At 41.5% G+C, this 26,265-nt stretch overlaps 3 protein-coding genes across 4 annotated transcripts in view; 2 read left to right on the top strand and 1 right to left on the bottom strand.

Annotated features, from left to right (window-relative positions):
• Positions 1–1,263: 1,263 nt before the first annotated feature.
• Positions 1,264–4,268, bottom strand: vma12 (vacuolar ATPase assembly factor VMA12). Its single transcript, XM_005738304.2, has 6 exons — positions 3,624–4,268; positions 3,457–3,530; positions 3,146–3,235; positions 2,071–2,113; positions 1,882–1,994; positions 1,264–1,774 (listed from the first exon to the last, which is right to left on the bottom strand). Exons 1-6 carry the CDS (start codon positions 3,805–3,807, stop codon positions 1,679–1,681), a joined length of 600 nt encoding a protein of 199 aa, XP_005738361.1. The 5' UTR covers positions 3,808–4,268; the 3' UTR covers positions 1,264–1,678.
• A 230-nt stretch (positions 4,269–4,498) lies between these two features.
• poldip2 (polymerase (DNA-directed), delta interacting protein 2) lies at positions 4,499–17,029 on the top strand. 2 transcript variants are annotated; one of them, XM_005738305.2, is made up of 11 exons: positions 4,499–4,761; positions 9,781–9,862; positions 10,714–10,811; positions 10,908–11,007; positions 11,228–11,303; positions 13,598–13,705; positions 14,092–14,228; positions 14,441–14,467; positions 14,557–14,682; positions 15,401–15,480; positions 15,573–17,029. In XM_005738305.2, exons 1-11 carry the CDS (start codon positions 4,577–4,579, stop codon positions 15,685–15,687), a joined length of 1,134 nt encoding a protein of 377 aa, XP_005738362.1. In that variant the 5' UTR covers positions 4,499–4,576; the 3' UTR covers positions 15,688–17,029. The 2 variants fall into 2 exon arrangements, with proteins under 2 accessions (XP_005738362.1, XP_005738363.1); XM_005738306.2 differs by having other exon boundaries at positions 9,787–9,862.
• Positions 17,030–18,233: 1,204 nt separating this feature from the next.
• lrrc75a (leucine rich repeat containing 75A) overlaps positions 18,234–26,265 on the top strand; it is a 66,502-nt gene continuing 58,470 nt past the window's right edge. The window contains exon 1 of the mRNA XM_013912187.1: positions 18,234–19,252. Within this exon, the coding sequence (XP_013767641.1) occupies positions 19,001–19,252 (252 nt within the window). The 5' untranslated portion in view covers positions 18,234–19,000. The remainder of the gene's footprint in view (positions 19,253–26,265) is intronic.

The raw sequence follows: 26,265 nt of genomic DNA on the forward strand, positions 1-26,265 counted from the left end.
AGAGATCTCTCCATCAGAGAGATACTGCTGTATATATCATGGTTTCTCCTCACAGAAGCCAGCTCCTGTTCTCCTGCTGAACCAGGACATGTTTAATGCTGTGACCCCAAGAGTATTATTTTTCAAAACATCCAGATTAAAATGATTCCTTGTGGTAGGATACCACGACAGGAATAATTATTTTCTAAATCAAAATATATTTTTATCATATCTCTTTGTGCTGTAAGTATCACAGGGTTTACATGGCCTGGGGAAGGGGAAAAATGAAAGCAAAATAAGAACTAAATTAAAGTCAGAGCTCTGGGTCTATCAGCTTACCGCCTCTGTAATTTGACCTGGATTTAAGTTTTGAAATATTACATTAGAGGCATAATACAGAGGCAAATATGACAGACGGGAGTGCCCACTGTTTGTCCAGAGCTGGACAGAGATCTCTGCATATCATAATCATTTTTAATACCAAATAATCTTTCAATAAACCTTTAATCCTGGTGTCAAATCTCAGATCTTAGGAAGAGACTTTTTTTTTTTGGTATTCCAGGATGCAGTCACATCTTTTAATCCTTCCACTGATATGACAGAACTTGACGGGTGGGGGGGGGCATAATTTACAGAACTATGAAACCTTATCTGGAGAGGGGATCAGTAAAAAAGGATCTTCTGTGTTGTAGGATACATGGTGTTATTGTTCTCAGCATGATGATCTTAAAGCACAGCTACTGTACTGGACAGTAATCGGTTGTTTACGTGTTGTTCGGCTTGATATTTCACTTCAAACCAGATATAGTAAGCACAGATCAGGAGATTATTATTAGCACATCTGTTAGGTGGAAACCGTCCAGTAAACATTATGACTGACCATTATTACTGGCCACAGATGGTGACTTTTCCAGAAAAGTCAACACAAGGACATCCTCGTGGCAAAACAACAAGCCAAATGACTTAAAGTCTGTATACTAGCTTCTTTTGATTGTTTAAAAAAAAAACTTGCATTTGTCATTGTTGGTTAGTTTTCTCTGTATATGCATTGGATCTGCCAAATATACTAACCTTGTTGACTGGTTTTGACGTACTGGAAAAAATGACTCTCTTAGTGTCAGGAGACAATGTTCATCTGTTGGGTCACATCACTTTTTTTTTTTAAAGGTTGTCATCCGTTGCCACCTCAAGCTGCTCTTTTGTCTTCCCTGTGCTCCCCCCTTTGGTTGTGATCTACCAACAGCAACAGGCAGAAAATCCACAAATGGACATCTGAGATGAATGGACTGTTTTAGATGATTTATTTGATAAAAATCATATGAAATATGATTACATCTCAGAGCAGAAAAGAACCTCATCATTCATTTTACACAGCAGAGAGGAAAAAACTACGCTGTAGTTTTAGAGTAAAAACAAAAATCTGGGAAATAAATACGAAGTATTTTGAGTATTTTCATTTCACTAGAAAGGGATGCAGAATGTCAAAGAACAAATACTTTGGGGCTTGGAACCATTTCTATTTAGAAATTCTCAGGACGTTTTATTTTTTCATCAATAATTCCTGAAACAATTCAAAAAGAAAGAAAGACCACAGAGGTTTCAGAGTGAGCGTTCTGCTCTGAACCACGGGCTTGGCTGTGGCTGCCAGAGGCCTTACAGACTCCTGCCTACAAGGTGTTGATTCCAAAGGTAACAGCTGCTATGGTTCCCCTAGGTCTCCCTCCATGGTCCGGACCAGGACATACAGCTCAGCAAGCCCAACTACTGATGCGGCGATCACCGCTGAGATCACCCGCTGCAAAACAAATGTTGGAAACAATTTCAGTAAAGCAAAACAAGAACGTCACAAAATACAGAGAAGTTTTATAACGGGACGGACAGCAGCAGGACCGCTTCTCTTACCGCCGTAGTCTCAGTGAACAAGTACTGACTGCCCATGTAGGAACAGGCAAAAGCAGCAACTATTGTAACCAGGAAGTTGAATATGGTGACCACAACTGCTTTGACTGACCGCACTGCAGAGAGAGAAGGTACATAAGCTAAGGATGCACAATCCAGCCTCTATAATGAGATGCTCAACAGTACACTCACCCTGCTGTCCGAAATCTGACAGCACGCCATGGCGGTTGATTTCCTGGAAAATCAAACAAAAAAAGAAAACTGTTAAATATTTTCAAAATATAACTTGTGTGTGAACCCCACAATCAAAATCAGCACTTTGGAAAAAATGTGCACATTTTCTCTGTCTTTGGAAAAATGCATAATTTTAAAAAAATGAATGAGAACAATTTAAAAGACAGGGTTAGGACAACGGAAGAGAATTCCACAGCCTTGGTGCCTGAAAAGCCCAATCCCCACGTGTTTTGAAACTAGTACGTGGACCAATAGTAACTTCTGACCTGAAGACCTAAGTGCTTGGGAAGATGCATGAGGTTTCAACAGGTCAGAGATATACTGGGGAGCTTCACCATGTAGAGCTCTAAAAGTTAAAACTAAAATTTTAAAATGAAACCTAAAGTTTACTGGCAACCAATGAAGAGAAGCCAAAACTAGAGTAATATGTGACCTCTTCTTAGTGCCAGTTAAAAGTCTTGCCGCAGCATTCTGTAAAGTCTGAAGGCCATCCAAAGCTGATTTGTTGAAACAAGTAAAAAAGACCGTTAATACAATTCAAATGAGAAGAAATAAAAACATGAATAATCATCTCAAGTTCTGCCTTTGACACCAGTAGTCTGAGTTTAGACATGTTTCTTAGATGATAAAAACAGTTCAGAACCAGCTGCTTGGAGTGACTCTCTATTTTTTGAACTGTCAAATATGACACCCAAATTTCTATATAATTACTATAAGACTTGCAAAATATTCTGTTCTGGCATTTTTTTTTATCATGTCGTTAAGTGAGAAAGTAGACTTCTTCAGATGTACATTATGAACCTCAAGCTTGGAAGCCATCCATAAACGTTCTAACTTGCAATCTATCTATATTTTTTTTATTTGCATTACATCACCATCCCATCGTTTTAAGAACTGGCATGGACGAGGATGGTTTGTACTCCTCACCATGAGAAAAAAAAAAAATCCAAACATTTCAACAGCACACCCAATACGTTCCAGTGTATCGACCCTGAAATGGCAAAGATGCTTTTAATATTAACAAAAAATGTACCTGAGCATTGACATTTCTTGTGATCCTTTTGTATTCTTCATTGGCTAGTTTAGCTTTAATCTTCTCAAGACGGGCGACCAGCTCAGGGTTCTGAAGTGAGAGGAAGAAGTCACAGTTTAGTTTTTCTCATTACACTGGCTGGGCCTTCTGTGAAAACACTCTAATTACACGGGGCCAAGTCGCAGAAATTACTACATGTTAACACTGCAGTAGGTCTACAGATCTATGGTCTATCACTCACATGTGAATACAGTGTAACAGCAAAGGATGCGCATGAGTGTACATCACAAAACGTGCAGGAATTTACTTACCCTAGGAGGCTTCACGATTTCAGGCAGGTGAAGCGAGCTATCCTCCAGCAACTCATGCAGGTAGAATGGATGCCCTGGATAAATGCAGCCACGGTAAAAAATGTTATGAAATTGTACACACACACACACACACACATAATTCAGTATTTTGTTCTTTCTTTTTTCACCATTGTCCTGAAGATATTTCTTGATCTTCCTCGCTGTACTGAATGGCAGGATTGTTGGTTCCGGTTTTTCAAGAACCTCCTCCAGCTCTTCTCCCAATGCTCGAGGAAGAGCTGACTCCGACTTTCCCAGTAAATGTGTCACTTTATTTCTGAATTTATCCCCCACCACAAATGCAGAAGCCATGATGCGATTGCACCAAAAATTAAACGAGTTTTTTCGAAGCAACTATTTAAATAACGTTTTCTGTCAAACCTGGCCTCAATATAAACACGGGCTTTACTTTAAATCTACTGAAATGTACCGTTTAAAAACGAAACCCAGCATCTGCTAAAAACAAATAAAAACCCTGGTACGCAGCCATATTGCTTGTCTTGTGACAGGCTGACGTAATCGCTCACGTGACCATCTTCCTGACGTTTTATTTACGTTTTTTTTCTTTTCTTTTTTTTTTGTAAAACCTCAGTCATATATATATTATTGTGAAAACGCCAAGACGCTAATACGCCAAGTTTATAATAATGATTTGTTTCATTTTTAACTTAAACGTTTCTCACTACATGACACCTTACCTTGTGGGGCCTTAAAGGACTCATCATAAACTCGTAAAACTTACCGTTTTTGCATTACTAAGCTTTGACACAAATTTAAGCAACAGTACTTTTGATGGGACACAACTTTCCAACACTAAATTGTCCCAAACTACCGGTTCGCAATCAGCATTTTAACCAATGAAATGGTGGAATGAAAATAAAGGAGTGTTAAACTTTTCTTTTCCGACTACAATGAAGGTCATATTTGTTGTAAACGAAAATAATTAAAAGAAGGTTACTGAACGTTAAGCGTTTGGTTTTGTTATTACAGTCGTTCCATGAAGGCAGCTCAGCTATGATTGGCTCTCAGCGCTGGAGGACAAACGATATAATACGTGTGTGACTGTGCTAGTATTGGAAAGATGGCGGCTAGTGCATTACGTCGAGGGTTGTTGAGTAGTGTCAGTAAATACAACAAGAAGCATGCTCACAGAATACTGAGTGTCGTTGACACCAGCTGCGGGTTCGAGGCATACAGACCGCGGTTACTATGCCGAGCTTGCGGCCTGCCTGACGGTGTTCAGCAGAGGAGGTTTATGTCGTCACGGTAAGAATCCTCAACTGTCCTCATATGCCAGAGCTAGCATGCTAAAGACTTTAGCTAAGCACGAGCTCTTCAAAATGGCATCGTTAGTTAAAGACACTGGCCATGCTGCTATTAAGTGGACAGCTGCCTGTAGGTAGATGATACCTGCATAGTGAGTCCGATGTGCAAATGAATTGGGACTCGGAGCAAGGGTGATGTGCAGAGCTGTTGTAACTACAGAGGAAGAAAGCTGATGAGCCATACCATGAAGATATGTGAAGCAGTTTTTGAAGTTAGGTTATAAAGAGAGGTGGTGATCAGTGAGCAGCAGTGTGGCTTCAGAGCACTACAGATTTGATGTTTGCTTTAAGAGTGTTGATGGAGAAGTATAGAGAAGTTTATAAGGCGCTTCACTGTGTCTTTGTGGATCGGAGAAGACGTGATTGGGTGCTAAGAGAGGAACTGTGGTACTGCATGAGGAAGTCAGGAGTGTTAGAAGTATAGAAGGGTGGTGCAGGACATGTATGAGGGCAAGCCAGACAGTGCTGAGGTGTGTGGTTGGAGTAAAAGGTGAGATTTACAACTGAGATCAGATCTGGGCTCCTTATTTGCAGTGATGATGACAGGCTGACAGTTGAGGTCAGGCAGGAGTCTCCGTGCCATGTTTGCAGACAACACATTAGAAAGCGAGGTGTGATCTGTAGTGAGAGTAGGTAGGAGCAGGTGGTAGAGAGCCTGGAGAGGTGGAGGTATGCTCTGGAAAGAAGAGACATGAAAGTTAATAGAAGCAAGACAGAATGCATGTGTGTGAATAAGCAGGAGGCAGGTGTAAGAGTGATGCAGGCTGCCTGCATCACTCTTACACCTGGAGGTTTTAAAATACATGGGTCCAGCTGTCCAAAAAAGGGGAAGGATTACATGGTAGTAACCGAGACCTGCTGTGATGTATAGTTTGGAGATGGTGGCACTAACATAAACACATTTGGCAGAGCTGAAGATGGTAAGATTTTCATTTGGAGTGACCAGGACGAAGACCTCAGGGGGACAGCTCAGTTTGAGCAGGTTGGAGGCAAAGCTAGAAAGGTGAGGCTGAGATGTTTGAACATGTGCATAAGAGAGAGAAAGCTGATTAACTGGCTAAAGCACATTGAATATGGAGCTGCCAGGCAGGAAGAAAAGTTGAATAACACATAAAAGATTCATGGATGTAGTGAGTGAAAGAGAACATGGTGTGACAGAGGAGAATGCTGGGATATGGAGGCAGATAATCTGCTGTGGCGACCCATGGGTACCTCGAGTTTTTCCACGTACAATAGTTGAAATGTCTTTATTGTAACCATCGGGTATCAGTAGCATTAATAAGCTATCTGCATGTAATTCGCTGAAATTTTTTTTTTTTCCTCCCACACGCTGCGAATGCATCTTTAATCTCCCCCTTCTTTTCTACCTGGCGCACTGCACTGAACATGCATGTTTATATTTTACCAGATAGGAAAATACTGCAAATAAAATGTTAAATAAACCAGCTGTGATTTCCTGTGACTGTTCTTGGTCAGTTGTTTTGTAGTCACTATCTAGACTTTTGTTTCTGTAATTTGAGGTCATCACATTTTTTATTGTATAGATTTTATACGTCATAAGCATAAAAAGCACCCTTTTCATTTTGGTTGTTTTATATTGTCTTGTGAATTATTGCTTGATGTCCTTTTTTGTTGCTATGATCTTTTGTTAAAGGTCTAGTGTTGACCACAGAGAGACTTACTGTGACTGTAGAGTCATTTGTGAAAAATCTCTGTGTAGAACTAATGGTTAAAAAGTAGTTGAAATAAAACCTTTCATTTCATTCAGGTTTTTTGTATTCAAAGAAGGGGAAAAAAAGAACATTGAATGGTCGATTTGAATGCGTATACCAGTGCAATTTTAGGCTCTATATGGATTTTGGAGGTTAAACATATCACTGTGTATATATGGTGATGTAGCCAAAAAAAATTGTGATTTTAGATTTTCCTCATATTGCCCAGCCCTACTTTAGAGTCCATCTGAAAGAGGAGGATTTACCAGCAAGAAATGAAGAAGGCACAGATATTGGCTGTTAAGTAGCTTGCCAGCATTAGTTGAGCAGCATTTGATGTTGTTACTGCTTCCAACCTATGGCGTCAATTCAGTACATGTTTAACTACACAGTAAACATTTGGGAAGATTCTTCTTCAGTGGTTTGGCAGTTTTGAAAGAATTTAGTAGCACAAATATAGGCTTTGAAAAGTTATTCAGCAATATCTGCGTTATCCTGATAGTGTAGTGTATTGTATTATTTCCTTATTATTAATGCTGGCACTGTCATTTTAGTGAAGAGAACAACTGAGAGACCCTTAAAACATTTGGTGCTGCACAGGCTGCAGTTTGCAGGCTGCACAGAGGCACTGTCTTATTAACATCATTCAGACACCTGTTGGCTCCCTGTCAGTATCTCAGTTTTGTGTGTTAATATTTGCCTCTCCTGTTATTTAGGACTTAAATCAACCCAATACTCAATCGTTGATGATTGGTGGACTGATCTTATACAGTCAGACCTGGTAATGGGAGAGTTACCTTGGTGTAAATGAAGTTAATTGTCTTACTGCTGACAGGCTTGTACCAAATATTATATACTGAAACTAAAAATGGAGTTGTATTAACCACCGACAGCATTGCAGCAACCACAAAAGCAGTATTTCTTTAAGATTAACACTTAATCTAGTTATTCTTAATTTTAAAATTGGGCATATAATTCCCCGGGTCATTATCAGGCCTTAAAATTCAGTACAGGCTTGCAAGTATTAACTGTAAAGCTTGTATAATGTTGTAAATTTATACATGACTTCAGTGATCTAATGTACAGTAAGACTGGCGAGAAGAGCCGTGAGCTGATATCCAAGCACTCTGCAATCTTTCCCTGTCTCTGCAAGACTGGGATGTATCGGGAAGACTCTGTAACAAGCACAGGCAGGAATCAGAGATGTGTGCTTGGAAGGAATCCAGGCATGGACTAGCTGGTTAAAAATATAAATATATATGAACTGACATTGTTTGTGCTCAGGAAAAAAATGCTGAAAGGACGTGTGTAAACAGGCGTGCCAGTGAAGTTGATGTTAAACAGGTTAACGTGTCATCTCTAGTAGAAGCAACAGCAAAATTAAAGTTTCAGATTAACTGGATCAGTATGTATCTGTAGCTCAAATTTATAATGGAACTGCTCTGTAAACTGGGAAGTGCAAGGAACAGAGCCGCAATGGAGACAATAGAAAAGAGAGCCAGCAGACAAGAAAGTAGAGTTGTGTCAGCTGAAGGAGGGAGATGAAACACAACCTACTGTAAGAAAAGACCGTAGTAAAGCTCCCAAGGAGTAGTGAAGATTTTAACTTTGCTTACTGCTCATGCTTTTATTGTACTGTAGCTCTGGCTTTCAGTCTTTTTCTAGATATTCTTAATGTTTATTAATTAGTTGTGTGGACAGTGAAATGGTTAGCTCATTATTGATTTCTCAGCTTTGGTTTCACGTCCTCAATGGTCACCAGTGAAAGCCCAAAGATTGCAGGTGTGGACAGAAAGAGGCAGAGTGTGCTTGATTTATCTGTTCTGTGAGAGAGAGTAAAGGTGGGTGGACAGGTGGGTGAGTGCCCACACGCTGGTTGGAATAGCAGCGGTGAATCAGCACACTCTTGTATCGTTAAGATTTGTTTATGCAACCTTTTCCTTGTGTAATGATATCTGATGACATACTGATATTTTTATATTTTTACCAAGCTTTTCTGTGATATGTTGACTGCTCAATGGCACAAATCCCCAACCCAAATGGATGGACAGTGACATGGATAGTTTCTGTTCTTGGCAAGGCGTGTTGTTGACAAGGGCTAGCTGTTGGCTGAGGCTGGGTCCAGAGTTTGTAGCAGTGTGGCTAAATTTAGATTGGCGATTATCTGTGGACAGTGTATCGACTTGTCTCAGGTTGCTGCACAAGTAGAAAGTGAAGAGGAGCCCAAAGGGGTTAAAGAGTAACTTAGGCCAGTTGTGCATGTTTGCATAGGCTCATTCTTGTTCTCATCATTTGACATCTTTAAAGTGTTCATCCATATTCTAAAGTCTTTGGGCTGGAGGCTATCCCAGCAGCACAGAGACTGCACCACCCTGACCTCAGGGCAAATACTGCACTCTCTTGTTTCTTATTAGTGGGACAACAACCCTAACCTGTTTTGATAAAACATTGTCACCAATTGGTTACAGTTTCGCAGGTTCTTATTGCACTGAGTGGCCATTATACCCCCTGCAGTTTTTGGCACTTCCACGTTGACTCAATTTTCAGCCCTCTCTCGTCATGATTGACATTTCTGCCTGGATTGCATCTGAACTTGGTTTGTCTTTCAAGCAAAGTTGAGATGGTCACCCATCAGAACTGAGTACAGTATTGTCCTCCCGATCTTACCCAGAGGTATTCATTCAGAATCTGCATGTTCGTTGTTTTGTAACCATATTTCTAATAAAAGCAGCTTACCTTGTGATTATTCTTGTGCAATACAACTTGTCCAACTTGGTGTGTAATATTAAATCTCCCCGTCCATATATCCACCTCATTAATCCCTGCTCTTCATTTCTGTTGTGAAGATTAGCTTTGCAGGAAGCACAGAATAAGAGTGTTATTTATATGAAGTGACCAGCTGTTGTTATCGGTGCCAACACGTATTGTTTGTTTTGTTCTGAAATAATGATGGGGGCATGAGTTTGAGACCAACTGTATTTGAACAAAACACGTCAACGGGCAAGTGTTAACAATATTATCAAACTGTGATTGAGATCAGGGCTGAAGAGAGTCTGCAGGACCTGTCTTCCTATAGGGCTTAATGCATATTTTTTCCATAGGATGGCAAATTCCAAATTGCTGTCGTTGCATCTATGGAATTTCCCGACCCGGTGTGCTGTCCCATACATGCTTTGTTGGTTCAATTTTTGTGTAGCATGCAGACCCACACAGATTCAGAGTGTAATGATGTTGCCTGTTTTTGGCAGGAACAGGCCTGAGGGGAAGATTCTAGAAACTGTGGGAGTGTTTGAGGCTGTGAAGCAGCACGGCAAATATGAAACCGGACAGGTAAGACCTTCACACTTTATTCATGCTTATACCGAAGCTGATGATCTGGTTTAGCTGATGATCTGGTTTAGCTCTTGTTCCTTCTCTTGTATTAGACAGATGACTAACATAAATTTCATAGGCCCTTCTACTGCACACGGACCATTACAGTGTTACAGAGTTAGATTACTCTGCAGCCTTGGTGAGTTTGGGCTAGTGGCTCATGAAGCAGTTCTCTGCCTGCTGCAGGTCACAGCAGACCTCCAAAGCAGTGCACTTGGAGTTTGAGAGTGGGAAGAGGCTCTGGACCAAAAAAAATAAGTTCCATATGAGAATATTACAAAAAAAATATTAAAATTGGGGGCAGAATATACTTTAGAATATTCTGGGAGGCTGCATGTGGAACTGCTTAGTTAACATAACTCCCAGAGATGAATAAGAAAATAAGAAATGCCCTTTGACTACCGCGTGTGTGTGTGTGTCTCCCTTGCATGACTTTCTTTCTTTGTTCTTTAATCTTATTACTTTAGTGGTCAGACTTTAATTCCCTACTCTGGCACTGTATGGTGGATCTTAAGTAGTGCAGAACAAAGCAACAGTGTGGAGAGGATAGAAACAGCTCTGCTCCAGTGTTCAGCATTACTGCCCATACCTTTGTCTATAGTTATACATGATGAACGACGCCAGAACAGTGAGTGAGAGAGAACAGGCCTATGAAACAGTTTATGTAACTCAGTGTTGTCCATATAACCTGTTTGCATCATCTCTTCTAGTGACTGTAATCCCATACAACATTGTGTGTATTGAGCGTCCTACATCTATAATTTCTGAAAGCCTTATCTCGTCGTTGTTGTTGTCGGGCTCTCCCCTAGCTGTTTCTCCACAGCGTGTTTGGCTACAGAGGCATCGTCTTGTTTCCATGGCACGCCCGCCTCTATGATCGAGACATCACCCCTCCCATGTCTGACAGGTAGGGTGGTCTGGGCTAAAATGCCCATCTCAGCTTGACTTTCTGCGTGGTTGTTTTGTGTGTTGTGTACTGATTTTGTAGTGCTTCTTCCTGCAGCAAACCTGAGCCCCCAGGGGCCCACGGCTCCAAGGAGGTGAAGGGGAAGACTCATACTTACTACCAAGTCCTCATTGACACCAGAGACTGCCCTCATATAGTAAGTATAACTTGTGCTTGTACTGAGATCATGTAGTTATTCAGAGCGTCAACCACTGTCTTGAGCTCAATTGTGGACACAGTCTGTGTGATCTCAGGCAGTGCAGTGGGTGGAAATGTTGCTAGGTGACAAACCCTCCACTGTGGTGGACTCAAACTGTAGGTATTTATTAGTGTTGAGGTCTGCAGGTATGTAACTGTTGGTCTGTGCGCTGTGACAGTCTCAGAGGTCCCAGACGGAGGCAGTGACGTTTCTGGCCAACCACGATGACAGCAGGGCTCTGTACGCCATCCCAGGTATGCACACTGGTCAGGAGCCACTCACTCATACATCTGACTCACATTCTGATTGTTTTTCATTTATTTCTTATGGAGGCTTTTGTCATAATAAAAGACGGGAGATAGCTGGTGATTAGGGCTGGGTATCATCACTGATTTCTAGAATCGATTCAATTCCGATTCACAAGGTCCCGAATCGATTTGATCCACGATTCGATTTAATTCGATTCAATTCGATTTGAATCTGGGAAATTTTGACAGCCAGAAATATTATAACTCAGATCAGTACATTTACATATTTTTGTATCTATAAAAAGGAAGCTGACACACGCAAGACTTTATCAAAGGTGTAAGCATCACAGCAGATGCCTTTGTGTCAAAGTAGCTGAGGATAAAACACAGAAAAACATGAAGGTGATTTTCCTGGCCTGGGATTTTATAAAAATATTCTGCAGTAGATCAAAAACGAAAGAAAACCATTAATCAACACATGAACATTACCTCGGAAGTTACAGCGGTTTTATTAGAGACACGGCTAAGCGTTTTGCATTTTGCATAATTTTAAAAAGTTTAAATTTGTTCAGTATTGAACGGCAGAAATTAGGTTTTCTTTTCGGAAGTATATAAAACGAAAAAAAAAAGTCAGCCGACAGCGCTGTACACAACGGTAGACTTGTGTGTAACAAGCAAGCGAATAATGAAGAAAACTGATTTTTAGACAGGAAACTGTTCTTGAAGTACAGACAGACAGAGAGAGAGAGAGCTGTGCATCGTGGTCGAAGCAAAACAGTAAAAGTAAGAGTGAATACATGACGATGTTTATGTGAAGCGTAGTTTGGATCTTCTTTTGCTGCTGGTTCGGTCAATATTGTTTGGAGAGACATCAAATTAACAGCTTTAGAATCCGCACATAAAGGGAACACAAAGCGCGGACCCGCCGACAGATCAGAATCAGCGAGCTGTCGGCTTTCAGCCCCGACTGTGAGAAAGGCGACATCTCACTGATTCTGATCCACGGGTTTTGTCTTTGTGCAGAATCCGTGTTCCTGCTCTCATTTACTGTCTTAGCTGTTTGGTGGTTATTGAAATTTTGTGAGATTTCACCAGAGATTCTGGCAAAATAAATTTATATTAAAAAATCGATTCAGGATTTTAATGAATTGATTTTACGTTATCCAAGCCAGAATCGATTTTAATCGATAAATCAATTATAAAAACCCACCCCTACTGGTGATGTCTATCTTGGGGTCTTACAGTTGGCATTAGAAACTGGCGGTCATACTTTAAGCATTAAATTTGAGTCTGGCCAGAATAGAGCACACCTTATTTTTACACAGTCACATCCAACCTGCTGTCAGAGAGAAAAGGGCAAAAAAGCAGCTGGTGTTCTTTTATCAGTGCTGAGGAAATTACGTAATTTACTCAAAATGTTCAAATATTGAATTCTGTGAAAAGAGCATTTTTGATAATGGTAGTTATTAGGGCTGGGCCATATCATACCGGTCACGGTAATACCGGTATAATGTTGCGATAGAATATGGGTAAAACGCGCATGCGCTGTGCCTTTGTTTTCATACGCACATGGCGAAAAAGGCACTGCGGCGACAGAGAATGACATGGGCGAAAGCGGATCGTTGAATGAAACAGATGAACCAGAATTGGTTTGTAAAAATGCTGCAACTTCAGTGGTGTGGAACTGGTTTAGCTTTCGTCCATCAGATACACAACAAAGCACTATTTTTGGTAGAGCATGCTAGCAGACCGCCGTTATTACTGTGTTTTTTGGAAAATACGGCACACTTAAAATCAATCCTTTGATTTTTCTGAAAGTCGACAGTGACCCTAACCCTGGACATTGGCCGACATATCCTCAGCATAACAGTGTATAATATCCACAAAACTTAAAAAGAGCTTATACACACGCAATACGGTAATATTATGTTGAAGCACAGTACGTATCACTCCGCGAGGCTCCTCCCTACGATAGACGTAATGCTTTGACAACCCATCAAGTAGTGCAATGTCCACTGGAAATGCCTTTTGGTTAAACTGTCAGCAAGGAATTTGCATTTGCACTGTTACATTTTTATATAACTTTAATGCAAAAAACAGCTGCTTGTTTAAGTGAAAATACATTGATGGTTTATTTTGCACTAATAAAGTTGTGGAGTTGTAAAGTATTTTGTCTAGTGTCAATTATATCGTCAGTTATATCGTCATCGCAAATTTTCAAATGTATATCGTGATAAATATTTTTGGTATCGCCCTGCTCTAGTAGTTATGATGGTTCTGTTTCTGGCTTTCCTCTTCAGGTCTGGACTATGTGAGCCATGAAGACATTCTGCCTTATAACTCCACAGAGCAGGTCCCCATCCAGCATGAGCTGTTTGAGCGCTTCCTCATGTACAACCCTTCAAAAAGTAAACGCAGATCTTTTTTCAGCTCTGTGGTTTTGTATAAGTCCACTAGGTTTCTTCTATATCTAACAGATGTAGTCGACATGTTTCCTTCCATAGCATAGTTGTTTCATAAAGTTGTGACAGACCTACATATCTTATGTATGTAGGTCTTATCTTGTAAACATGACGATCCTCTGAGCAGTTTCATGAATAAAGGTGGTGGTAATTTCTGCAGGATTGAGTGCTTGAGTGGCAAGTTTTGTAATGTTAAAGTTTATGCCTCCTATGTGAAACTGTCATTTGTAGTTTGACTTTTGGTTCCGATCCTTATAAGATCCACTCAATGGCCACCTAGAATGCCTAAGAAGCAGACTATTTTTAATGTGATTGTTTTTTTGTTTTTGTAGTTCCTCCATTCACAGCCAGAGACACCCTTAAAGCATGGCAAGAGAAGAACCACCCCTGGCTGGAGCTCTCAGACGTCCACAGAGAGACAACTGAGAACATCAGAGTCACTGTCATCCCCTTCTACATGGGAATGAGGGTAGCTGGATCTTTACGGATATTACTTGTATATTATTTGTTATTGCAGCACAGCCTGAGCCCCACCACCTCACAGCTCAAACACATTTCATTGGTGTTATTAGGTGTGCTTGGCAAGATGTTGGCTTACAGCCTGTTTCTTTTTAATTTGTAGGCTTAAATGCTCCTCTGTAGTTAGCTTGAAATCTAAGGTTAATTCTTTGTTGTCCTTAGGAGGCCCAGAACTCTCATGTTTATTGGGTGAGTAGTTTTATATTTTATCATGTAAATTAAAGACAGTGAAACACAGAAATAAACAGCTCAAATCTGTTTGTGTTGTCTTCCTGCAGTGGCGCTACTGTATCCGTCTGGAGAACTTGGGCAACGAGGTGGTTCAGCTGAGAGAGAGACACTGGAGGATCTTCAGCCTATCAGGAACTCTGGAGACGGTCCGAGGACGAGGTGTCGTAGGCAGGGTGAGCATGCTTACAAACACGAGCAGAACCACAGACAGCAACGAGATGTGGAGTTGGACAAACGCAGCCGGCCACAGAACGACAGACACGATTAGCAATGACACACAATCCCTCTAAGATAATACTATTACATTAGTAATATTACACACCATATATGCATGCATGTCATATATTATATTATATTGTTTTTGACACTGAGGTATGTAATAGACTATGTGCACGTTAGCATATGCTACTTCCGGTGCGGAAACTCCTGTGGGGAGCTTTGTTTCCGGTGTCCTATTCGCGCCTTGTTTACGGTCCAAAACAAGTTAAGCAAATAAATGAATCAAGTGGCAATTTACATTGGATTATAGAATTCTGATCTCATGCTTCATAAGACGTCCTTTAACCAAACATAGTCCACTTAAAGGACATCTGAGATGTAATTTTTTTTTTTTTTTTACTGTATTCTTTCATTAGGTATCATTACATTGCATATTACATATCATATTAAAAATAAACATGCCTGACTGATGCAAAGGCCTCAACACCAGAGTATGAATGATGAATTTTTTCAAGACCCCAGTTCTGATATGATACAGATGCCTTGGCTCTGCTTGTCTGTTAGTATTTTGATCTGATTCCAGAGTTGAATGAACAGACTGTCGTCCTGGCTGTGAGGAGGAGACTGTCGCGTTTGTTTAGAAATGCTCAGCTCTTTGTACTTACCTAACAGGAGCCGGTGTTGTCTAAAGAACAGCCAGCCTTCCAATACAGCAGCCACGTGTCTCTACAAGCCCCAAGTGGTCATATGTGGTGAGTCTACATCTACCTCTTTCTTCACATGCTATAAAATCCAAAGTATTTTCAGCTTTTCTCACTTAGTGTTTTTATTATTGTTGTTTTAGGGGAACGTTTCGCATCGAAAGAACTGATGGTTCCCACTTTGATGTCCGCATTCCTCCCTTCTCCTTGGAGAGCAACAAGGATGACAAAGCGCCTCCTGCTGGCTACACATTTTAAGTGTGTGCTACCACCCTCAAGCCCGGGATACGCTGCCAGTCCTGCTTGTGTCATTATCTAGAGTTGCCCCTGACTTGTCAGCCTTCAACCTGAGTCTAGCATCAGGAAAGCTAAGCAAAGGGGAAATTATTAGCAGTTTCTAGATTATCTAAATGCAGGCCCACCTTGCCTATTTTCTGCCCCCCCCCCAGCAGTAAATTCATTTAGGCTAGAAAATCAATCTGCAAGCCTGTGCACTGGAGGAGATCAGCACAGTGAAGTGGAAGAGAGCTGAGAGTTTGGAAGGTGAATTATTGCTGCCGAGCTGAAATATTGACCAGTTTATTTTTATACATGATGCAGTACTCTTGTCCTGAACCCTTTTTCGTTCTCCCCCAATTGTTGTTGTTTTGGGTTTTTTAGACACTTAAAGAGACAGAGAACGTGTCAAAGTGTGGGCCTGTTAGTGTAAAAGTACATAAGATTTACGGTGTCACAACAATGAAGCAAACTGGAAAAATATCTCACCCTGAAATGTCAAAAATGAAACCACATCTCTATAAATCTAAAGTACAGAAAGTCAAAATGGCAGCATAGCAGTATTTGGTCATTTAGAAGTGGTCTGTCTGCTTTGCATGTATTAATTTGCTGTTGGCTAAAACTTCCCCAGGACGCCAAAAATCGAGTCATAAAGGAAAAACGTTAAACCTGACCCAGATTTGTTCTAATGCTGCTGTTTCTGGGGGGGGATGATGCTGATGATGATGATGATAAAAATAAAAACTGCCATAAACATTTCCAGATGAAGAATTTGGGTACCAAACTCTAGAATTCTTCACTTGTGTGATCATTTAGGTGTCCGTGATTGGATAAATGCCTATTACTAATGGTGTGTTATTGATGTAGATTTTTGGAGATCTGATTTCTAAATGTGCTTCAGACACTCTGAAATGCATCCACTTTTGTTCAGTGTTGTTAAGTAAACCTAAAAGTCACAAGGCTAAGACTTGTGAACTCTCCTCCTGCTGGTGGCAGGTCAGGTCCCCACTGACTGTGAACAGAAGCAGCTCTCTGTGGAGTCATCAGCGATGATGTTACCAGAAGATGAGTTTTGTGTGCAAGATGTCCACCTTCCTCTCCGCCGTCTGCGCCCTACAAAAACCAAACCGTCATCTTGATCCTGTGCACATGTGGATGTGTCGGCTGACTGTGACTTTGTAAAAGAGTTATGAGCCTAAAAGTTGTAAAATGAGGAAAGAAACTAACTTTTTTTTTTTGCTTTGATAAAGTGATTTGATGGTTGAAATACTACTGTAAATACCGATGTAATTAGAAGCAAAATAAATACACCTTTTGAACAATATTCAGACTTTCTGCTGAGTTTGAGCTTGTGTGAAGCTATCAGACTTGTGTAATTGTTTCCTGTACGTGGGCAGGAAAATTGGCTTAAACCTGAGTCCCTAGTAACCGGTGGTTGCCAGGGGGTCACCGACCCATCTCTAGGGCTATTTGAGAGAGTCACTATCTAGCTCAAGAAAAGTAAGGCCTTACCACAATTATTAGGGATGCTAAATATAACCACATTGATGTAATGGTTCACACAGCTGCCACCAGATGTCAGTGCAGGTCTTTCCCTGGTAGTATAAATAACTGACAGCTGTTTCAATTTGTTTTTTGGAGAAAACACTCATGTATGTGTTTTAGTTTATCCCAACTAACTAAAAAAACAAAATCAATTAAAACTAGATTTCACAAAAACTTGTAATAAACTTTCAAAAAAAATATGCTTTGATATGAAAATCATTTTGGCTGACACTTAAACTTCTAGCAACAGGTTTAAAACTAAAATGTGGGCAGAAAAATGTGATGCTAAGAACACCTGACAGTAGTCAGGTGTTCTTAGCTCTTTGTTCACCACGATGAGGTGGGTATAGAAAAGAGCACCCCTCCAATTATGTGTCAGGGCTCAGGGAGGTGCAGCCTCAAGGCTGCACCTCCCTGAGCCCTGACACATAACCTGAGTTTACTAGGGACTCAGGTTCTACCGGAGGTTTCTTCCCCTTGCAAGGGAGTTTTTCTTTCCCACTGTCGCCAAGTGATTGTTGGGGTTTTTTCTGTGGGCGGGCTCTTTATTTTACAATTTAAAGCCCCTTTAGGTGTGATTTAAATAAATGTGACTGCACAGAGCAGTGCACAAAGTAGATCTACTCTAATCGGGTATTAACTTGTAAGTTGGTGTTGTGGTTGACAATTTCCGCAAAAAATTTTTTTTTTAAATTGTTAGATACAAAATGCTTAAATCAAGGTCCACTGTTGGCCGATTTTCTTAGAAGACTACTGTTTAAAATGCATGACTCATCTCGACAGACACCCTGTCCATTTCTGCCTGTGAGCAGTGCAGCTACAAGCCGACACATTTTGAATGGACTCTGGTAGAAAAACCTCCCCCGCGGAGACGGAGCGTCAGCGCCGTGTAACTAGACACTTGGCAGTGCTCATACCCTCCCGGCCCTCCTCCTGCCTCTCCTCATCACCCCGCCAGGAGGAAGGAAGACTTGCGGTCACGTGCACTCGCTGCGCGCCCCCGTGCACTCGAACAGAGGGTGCGATACATAATTCGGTCCCGGGGAGGGGACACCTCAGTCCGGCCCCTTCTGTCAAAGCCCGCTGAGCCGCAGCCTGCACACAGCAGGACGAGGCGCGGATGCGACTTCTGCTTCCTGCCTGCGAATGATGGAGAGTGAGGCCGGGAGGAGGACCAGCGCTGCTTTTGTTGCAGGTACAGCGGGACTTCCAGCGGCCGAGGAGGGACAGGGCAGAACGAGGAGCACCGCAGACGTAAACACTGCCATGCCCTGCTTCATGCAGCAGCGATCCTCCGCCCGCTGCTCCTCCTCTGCTCCAGGACAGAGCGCTGTGTTCTAGAGGACAGCTCGGGAGGAGGAGGAGAGGGTAAATATTTGGTGCTGAAGTTGAGTCCGGGATAGGAGGCTGTCGCTGAGGCAGACTCACTGCTGGGGATCTCCGGCAGCCTGACTCTGCTGAGTCCGCGCTCTGCGGCCATGCGGCAGGCAGCATCCAAAGACCTGTTCCCTACATGAGCTCCAGCTCCTGTTAGTAACAGCACAAAACTACCAGCGCTCCTTCTCAGCGTATCTGCAGTGTTGTACTGTACTCTGGGAGCAGGCACACTTTCCACATTTCACAGAGACGTGATGAGCTGCTGACGTTTTACTGAAGCAGGTGTCTGACACAGGAATCAAAGCTGCCGCTGCATGACTGCTCTGTGGGACCAATCTCTTTGTTGCCACAGTTCACATTAAGAGGCAGCACCATGGGTGCCAAGCAGGCTAAAGGCCAGGAGCCTGCAGGAGCGAGTCCTCAGCACAGTTGGAAGCGGACACCCACCAAGGAGCGGGGAGACATCTTAGCCTCCCTCATGCTGAAGTCAGGGGACAGGCTGAGCCGTAGCGGGACGCCACCACCACCCTACCAGCGCCGCATCGGCATGATCCAGGAGATGATGCTGATGGCCAAACAGGGCAAGCAGGATGAAGCCACGGAGATGCTGAAGACGCTCCGACAGGTAGTCGCTTAGTCTGCTGTGTGAATGATGCTTTTTCTTTCTGCACACTTCCTCTGTTCTTTCCTGTCGTGCTCTATTACCTTAAGTTAATGTCAACAGTGATGCTGAAAGAGAAGCCAGGCTCAGACTAACCGCTGATGCTCACTGACTGAAGCCATTCACAGACTGACTTCCTGCATGCCTGATGAATTGACGTCCTCCCTGCAAGTATGCCTGGCAGTGCCTGAGTCTGCTGCATGGGTACAGAGTGGAGAGAGTGCTGTGATTTACAACCTCTCTCAGTCTGGATGCTGCTGTTGCTACAGAGAGAAGAAAAAGCCCAACAACAGGCTGGGAGAATCTGGTGTGGCGAGAAACAAAAGGGAAGCAGGAGAAAGAAAATGCCACCAGTTGAATGGGATGATGTGGAGAGCGGCAGAGAAGGGAAGGGTCCGAGGATGACAGGGGTAAAATTCTGAGAAACAATCTGTGTTTATTACTGTGACAGTAAGGAAACTAAAAAGAGCAGATGAAGACAGTGAGGGAAGAAACTGATTTCGACACACTTCACAGAGCCCATACGCTGGCAGTGTTTATAGTTTATCCCCTCGTGACTCAAACTCAGGGAGCAGCACCTGAGGCTTATAGACACATAGCTTCCCCAGATTACTGTTTGGACTTTGGAGATTTTCATCAGAATTGTTCTGTTACTATTTACTGATCAAAGCTCTATGCACTGGTGGCAGATGGCGGTGATAAGCAAACGTTAACACAAAGGTCTGTGAAGGTTCTCAGGGTGAGATCTAAAACCTGCAGGACACCGGCCCTCAAGGCCTGGAGTTGGGGACCCCTGCTCTAAAACCTGTGTATACCAGGGTTGTCCAACTCCAGGCCTCAAGGTTTTAGATCTCACCCTGGGTCAACACACCTGAATCAAATGATTAGTTCATTACCAGGTCTCTGGAGAACGTCAAGGCATGTTGAGGAGGTAAAATTTAGCCATATAAATCAGCTGTGTTGGCTCAAGGATACATCTAAAAACCTGCAGGACACTGGCCCTTGAGGCCTGGAGTTGGACACCCCTGGTGTATACCTTTCCAGATGTGCAAGCTACCTTTTTGATAGGCAATAATGCACCCCAGTATCACCAGAGATGCTGATAGCAAGGGCCCTCTCCTCTTTAGTTTGGAGGATATGCCGTTCATGTTTCCCACAAAGAATTTTAGATTTGGATTGATCTGATCACAAAGCAGTTTTCTGCTTTCAGTCCATTTTAAATGAGTTTTGGGTCAGAGAAGACAGCAGTGTTTCTGAATCATGTTCACATATGGCTTCTTCTCTGCATGACAGAGCTTTAACCTGCATACGTGGGTGTTCAGAGACAGTGATTTCTGGAAGTGTTCCTGATCACATCTGTCAGTGCTGTCTGAAGGCCTGAAGGTCAAGGACATCCAATACAGGATTGGCCTTGTCCCTTGCTTACAGAGATTCCTCCAGATTCTTTGAGTCTTTTTGATGATGTCATGTACTGGAGATGATGAGATATTCAAAATCTTTGCAAATTTAGGAGTCTGGACAGTGGTGTATTAATCTGCAATTGTCTACACTTCTGAGAATCACTGGCTCTCTCAGATGATCTTTTAATACATTTTCAACTTTTTACACAAGTAACCAATCAGTGTAAAAATGTTCCTGAACTTGTTTCATGCTAATATTTTTCATGAAATAGTCAAATCTGTTCATTTAAATGTTCGATATGCCTTAGGTATCCCATTTCGAATCAAATATGGATATGTGAGATTTTTAAGGCGTTGCATTTTGTATTTATTTACACTTTACTCAGTGTCCCAACGTTTTTGTAACTGAGATTATACTTTATGTTTTCACATGCTGAAATAATAGTGACACAGTGTAATATGCAATGTTTTGTAGTTCATGTGAGGTTGTGTCTAGCTAATTTCAAGACGTGGAAAGAAACAATTTTTGTTTCCATGTAAACAAATTAACGTTAATACGCTGGTAATTTGGTCATCTAGTAAGTTTTCTCCAGGCTGTGATCCCTAGTGTGGGATCTAATGAGATAAGCACTTCCAAACAGACCTGAGACTTCCATCTAGAAAGACTTATAATTCATATTTTGTGCATAGCCTTTTCCCCACTTACACTCCATGTTAGACTGCCAGTAACCACAAAAATGGGACAATTAGGCATATAAGATGTTGAAATGAACCAGGATGCTTACTGGTTTACTATAGGTCCACAAAAAGTTTCAGGAAACTTAATTTTTCAAGAATTAATTTAATTGCTCAAGTTGATTGTTTTCCCAACAGGTACAAGTTCCTCCAGCACTTCCTCTTGAAAGAATAAGCTACTTTTAGATCTGTTTTGTTTGTTTGTTTTTAGAGATTTTCCACTTTAGAAGCAGCTTATATGGCTGCTTCAGGTACCTCTACCTAATGGCAATCAATTTAACCACTGTAACGGCCACTACTATATCTACAAGATCTCTATCAGCACCTTGTTCTTTCTCATGGTGTCAGTAACAATAATAATCAAATAATTATTATTTATGTTATTATTTATAATAATTTATTCATTATTTTATTTATAATAAAATGTATAGCCTAGCTTAGTGATGGAGGATTTAGGCCATTTGTTGTAATGCTGAGTGGTGGAAAGAAAACGTCCAACTAGCACTGAGTAATCAGTAAACAGCAATCTGGGGAAGCTGTATGTCTATAAGCCTGAGGTGCTGCTTCCTGAGCACCAAATAGTACCAAATAGGTACTCAGGGATGTTGGAGACTGAAGGATGTGGTCTGTATTTCTTTATCAGCAGGGTGTTCCAGCTTTAGAGGCCAAACGGAGAAGGCTGAAAACAAACTGGGTTGCCTTACATTTGCATTAACATAATAGAGATAATAACAGGTTTTGATGTTGGGTCATGAAGGCATAATTGGAGGAGTTCCAGTACTATAATGATGATATTTAGTTTCATGTTGCGTAGGGCCTGTGCTCTGCCGGAACAGTATGTGACGGACAGAAACAGGATGAATTGGATAAAGACAATTACTATGAATAAAGGGAAGCAGGAGGAGAGAAAAAAGAAAGACTACCATTAGTGTTCAGCTAAAGCAGAGGACAGACAAGAAGTGGTGGTGAGTGATTTCAGAGACAGTGAAAGACAGCACTTAGAGGGAAACATGACAGAGAGAGAGAAAAGGGAAAGGGAAACAAGGAGAGATGAAAGTGAAGCGCTGATTTTGAAGAGTGTGTTGGTTACGAGCGTCTCTTTATTGTTGCTTGGAAACAATGGCGATAAACTGGCGAGCTTGAATCAAGTAGACATTGATTAATGAAACAGGAGCTCTGTTAAGAGATAATGAGGAGGCCTTCTTCTCAATCACTGCTCTTCAATTAACTCGCAACCAAAAACTGGCATCTCTCTACACCGTTCGCCCCCGGGCCCCCTCACAGCTGATCGCTTAACTGTAAGAAAGAGCGCCGGAGCGTGCTTTACTGCCGCTAAATTTATCTGGCAGGGTTCCTTCAGGTGTTTCCACTCAGCTGCGTGGGATTTTTTTGAAGCCATCACATGTGACCAGGGTTTCAGTAGTAGTAGCAGCAGTGGTGTAGCGTTGCGGTTGCCTCTAACGTCTGAAGATACCAGTCAGCTGCTGAAATCCTGTGGAGCTTAACTCAGGGAGTAAGTCTGGTTCACCAAACTCTGTTTCATCACAAGCATGCGATGAAAGAATGGCACCTGCCTTGTGAGGAGGTATCCCATAGATCTGAATTGTGGCAGTGATGTTAGAAAACACAAATGAAATCCAAATCTACCGTTATGGATAATGTTCGACTCTGACATGTGCTGCTAAAATTATTTTATTAGATATGTGATGAGGGCTGAACAGAAAAATGGCAAAAATGATTAAAACAAGCATACACTAAATCCACATCAAGGAGAAAGGGATATTAAGATGTTTCAACTCTGTGTATGACACTGAAAGAGTGGGAAAAAGAAAAAGTAAGGATGTAAAAACACAGGAAAACCTTCAAAATAACCAAGGAAGTGAACTGTAAAGGACACCAAGACAAAGACCGTGACTTCATGTTACAGCAGCATGATTTGTGTCCAGAGCCTCCAAAGATTCGCTGCAGAAGTTCCCTGTGGAGTTTTGTGCTGTTTTGATAAAGCACGTCATAAAAGAGTGGATCTATCTCCATACATTGCACTGATGTTCGCTCAGCCATCTTTTATTTTTGTCTAATCAGCACTTGAGGGGCAGTGTCTCAACATGGTGCCATTTGATTGAATGATTCATATTGTCCGCGGCTCTTTGAATCACCATGGGTTGAGTCCTGCCGGCAGTGCTAATAAGCAAATTCAAGATCGGTCAGGCACCATTTCAATAGAGACAATGACATGGCAGTCAAAACGTCATGAAAGAAGCCCCAACAGTTACATTAGCTGCCCCTTGTTTTATAGATAGAAAAACAAGATTAAAAAAAAAAGAAAACTCTTTCCCTCATAATTGTCATAATAAACTAGCCAGTTAACCTGTTTATTAGAAGAACAGACTAGAACAGACTCGCCATTGGATTAATATGATAAAATAAATCTAACTAACAAAAATTAAAAAAGAAAAAAAAGATATAGTCATGTGAGAATTTCTTTTTAATGTCTGCATACATATAATAGTAAAAACTATCTGACTACCAATATATGATCAGCATATACACTATATAACTTTTATGCATAGATTGAATATAAAAGATGGCTGTGGTAATGCCAAAGTGTGTGAATCTTGCATTCTTTCAAATGGCCAGCAGGGGGGGGGACTCCTCAGGTTGTATGCATGCCTATGAGAAAATGGCCATCAACTTCCTCAGTGATTGGTTTATGGGCTCCATCGCTACCTTAGAGTTTTCTTCAATAACAGCATGATCTACATTTTATAAACAATGGTCCTCATTAGAGTCCGCAAAGACAATACATCAGGACATGATTTAGGGTGAGCCTATGTTGTAATTAACAGGTTGATACTGTAGACTCATACGTGCTAGGTTAATGCTGCCTGTCTGGGCCCTGGACACTGTCTTAAAAGACAATCTTGTTCTCAGGAGTTTCATTTCCTGGGTGAATAAAGGTTCTGACTCTTAGCATTTGTTTCAATGTCTCACTATGGGATGCACCTCCCTGAGTATTCCTCAGAAGCATGTATCTCATTCTGCCAATCCTGATTGGGTGTTGATTGCCACAATCACATTGGGCAGAGCCACCCAACCTTTAAATAGCTTGCACTGTTACATAGTCGGTATTCAAAAACCTATTCTCATTTCAGGGCATATATCTCAAGTTAGCTAGCTTCTTAGGTAGCCTAAGAAGCTAGCTAGTTTCATAGGCTAGTTAGCTGTCCACAGACAGGAGTGTTGGCTATTTCGCGTTGCCGGATGGTAGCTAACTAACGGTCTCCAACAATGGCTAGCGCACCAAGCTGGCTTGTCGGAAACAGATTCCTTGTTGCCCTCAGCCAAAACTGCGGCTGATGGTTTTGACAGGGAGGGAGTCACGGAAGCCGAACCACAGGCTGGCACCATGTTAATAATAAATAAATACATAATCGACAGTGTCTGTGAAGGTTCTCAGTCATCCAGGTCATCGTAGTCTAAGGAGCTTGGAAACAAAAACGTCTGGACTTCGAGTTGCTTGAAGATGTTTCACCTCTCATCCGAGAAGCTTCTTCAATTCTAACTTGTCCTGTTGAGGTGGCTCTTCATCGACAGTGACAATTGACAGTGATTGCTCCACATGTCATTTCGTGTTTGTGCAAGGCTGTTAAATATGGCATTTATTTTCTTATTCTTTACCAAATGTGAGATCCCGGTCCAGATTCTCTTACAAAAATAACAAAATGGAGGCCTGTCTTGTCAGAGGTGGCGCATACTGTTTGGTCAGGATGTGATTTTTGATAAGGTTCAACATCTGCTTCATATATAGCTCCACCTGCCTCTGTTGCCATTTCCTTTTATTTAGCAAAGAGCTGCACTTGATCCATTGTGTTTGTGTTTGCCGCGTCTCTTCAGCTCCACCTTTGTTAATATTCAGCTGGGTTCCAACCACTGCTTTGATGTTGACCGATCCTAATTAGTGTGGACTTTGCTTTCACTAGAACTGTTCTCAGTATGCATGTGTGTGAGTGGCTATGCATTTGACACACAGAGGCCAGGATATTAGACTATGCATTTTTATGCTTTGTCATGTATATTTCATAAGAGGGTAACGTTAATAATGTAATACCTTTCTGGAGTGAATATAAATGAACGCACACGATAACGATGATAGTGATTATTATTATTTATATGTTTTTTCCATAATGATTGTCGTTATTAGTAGCTAATGTAAAAAAAAATTATCTTTCTTCTCTCGAGCTGTTAACTAATAGAAGTATCACACACACATACAGTTTCTCCAATCACACGCTAAATGTTCCCGGTTATTACCACATCCTAATGAGTTATCCAACTATCTTTGGTTTTTTATTTTTCTGTAAGTGCACTGTTTGTTCCCGTCTTGTCCCCCCCCCCCTGTTCTATTGTTAGTGTGGTATTGAAACATGAAATTAGGCTCTTGGAAAAACTTGGAAGAATTCTAGAAATATAATCAGTGTCCTAAACTGAGCAAAAATGGATACTTTTGTTTCCATATATTCATTAAATCCATTACTACTGGTAACAAGTTCTGCTGACAGATTTTTTTTCTTCCATTCACTTGTTAGTGTACTTCACAGATCAGACCTCATCGTTAGTCCAGAGGTTTGTAAGCCAGAAGTCAGACATTGTGGAAAGGTTTAACACTAGCCAGTTATTTTCAGGCTACTGTCGCTGACCACTATAGCATACACCTGTTGATGAACTAATCATACATTTCTCTTATGTGGTGATTATTAGCTATTAATGCCACCGTCATCTGAAAACCGCTGATTAATGTGTGTGTGTGTGTGTGTGTGTGTGTGTGTGTGTGTGTGTGTGTGT

This window comes from Pundamilia nyererei, unplaced genomic scaffold (assembly GCF_000239375.1).
Source record: "Pundamilia nyererei isolate P.nyererei 1_Seehausen unplaced genomic scaffold, PunNye1.0 scaffold00083, whole genome shotgun sequence".
NCBI classification, from domain to species: Eukaryota; Metazoa; Chordata; class Actinopteri; order Cichliformes; family Cichlidae; genus Pundamilia; species Pundamilia nyererei.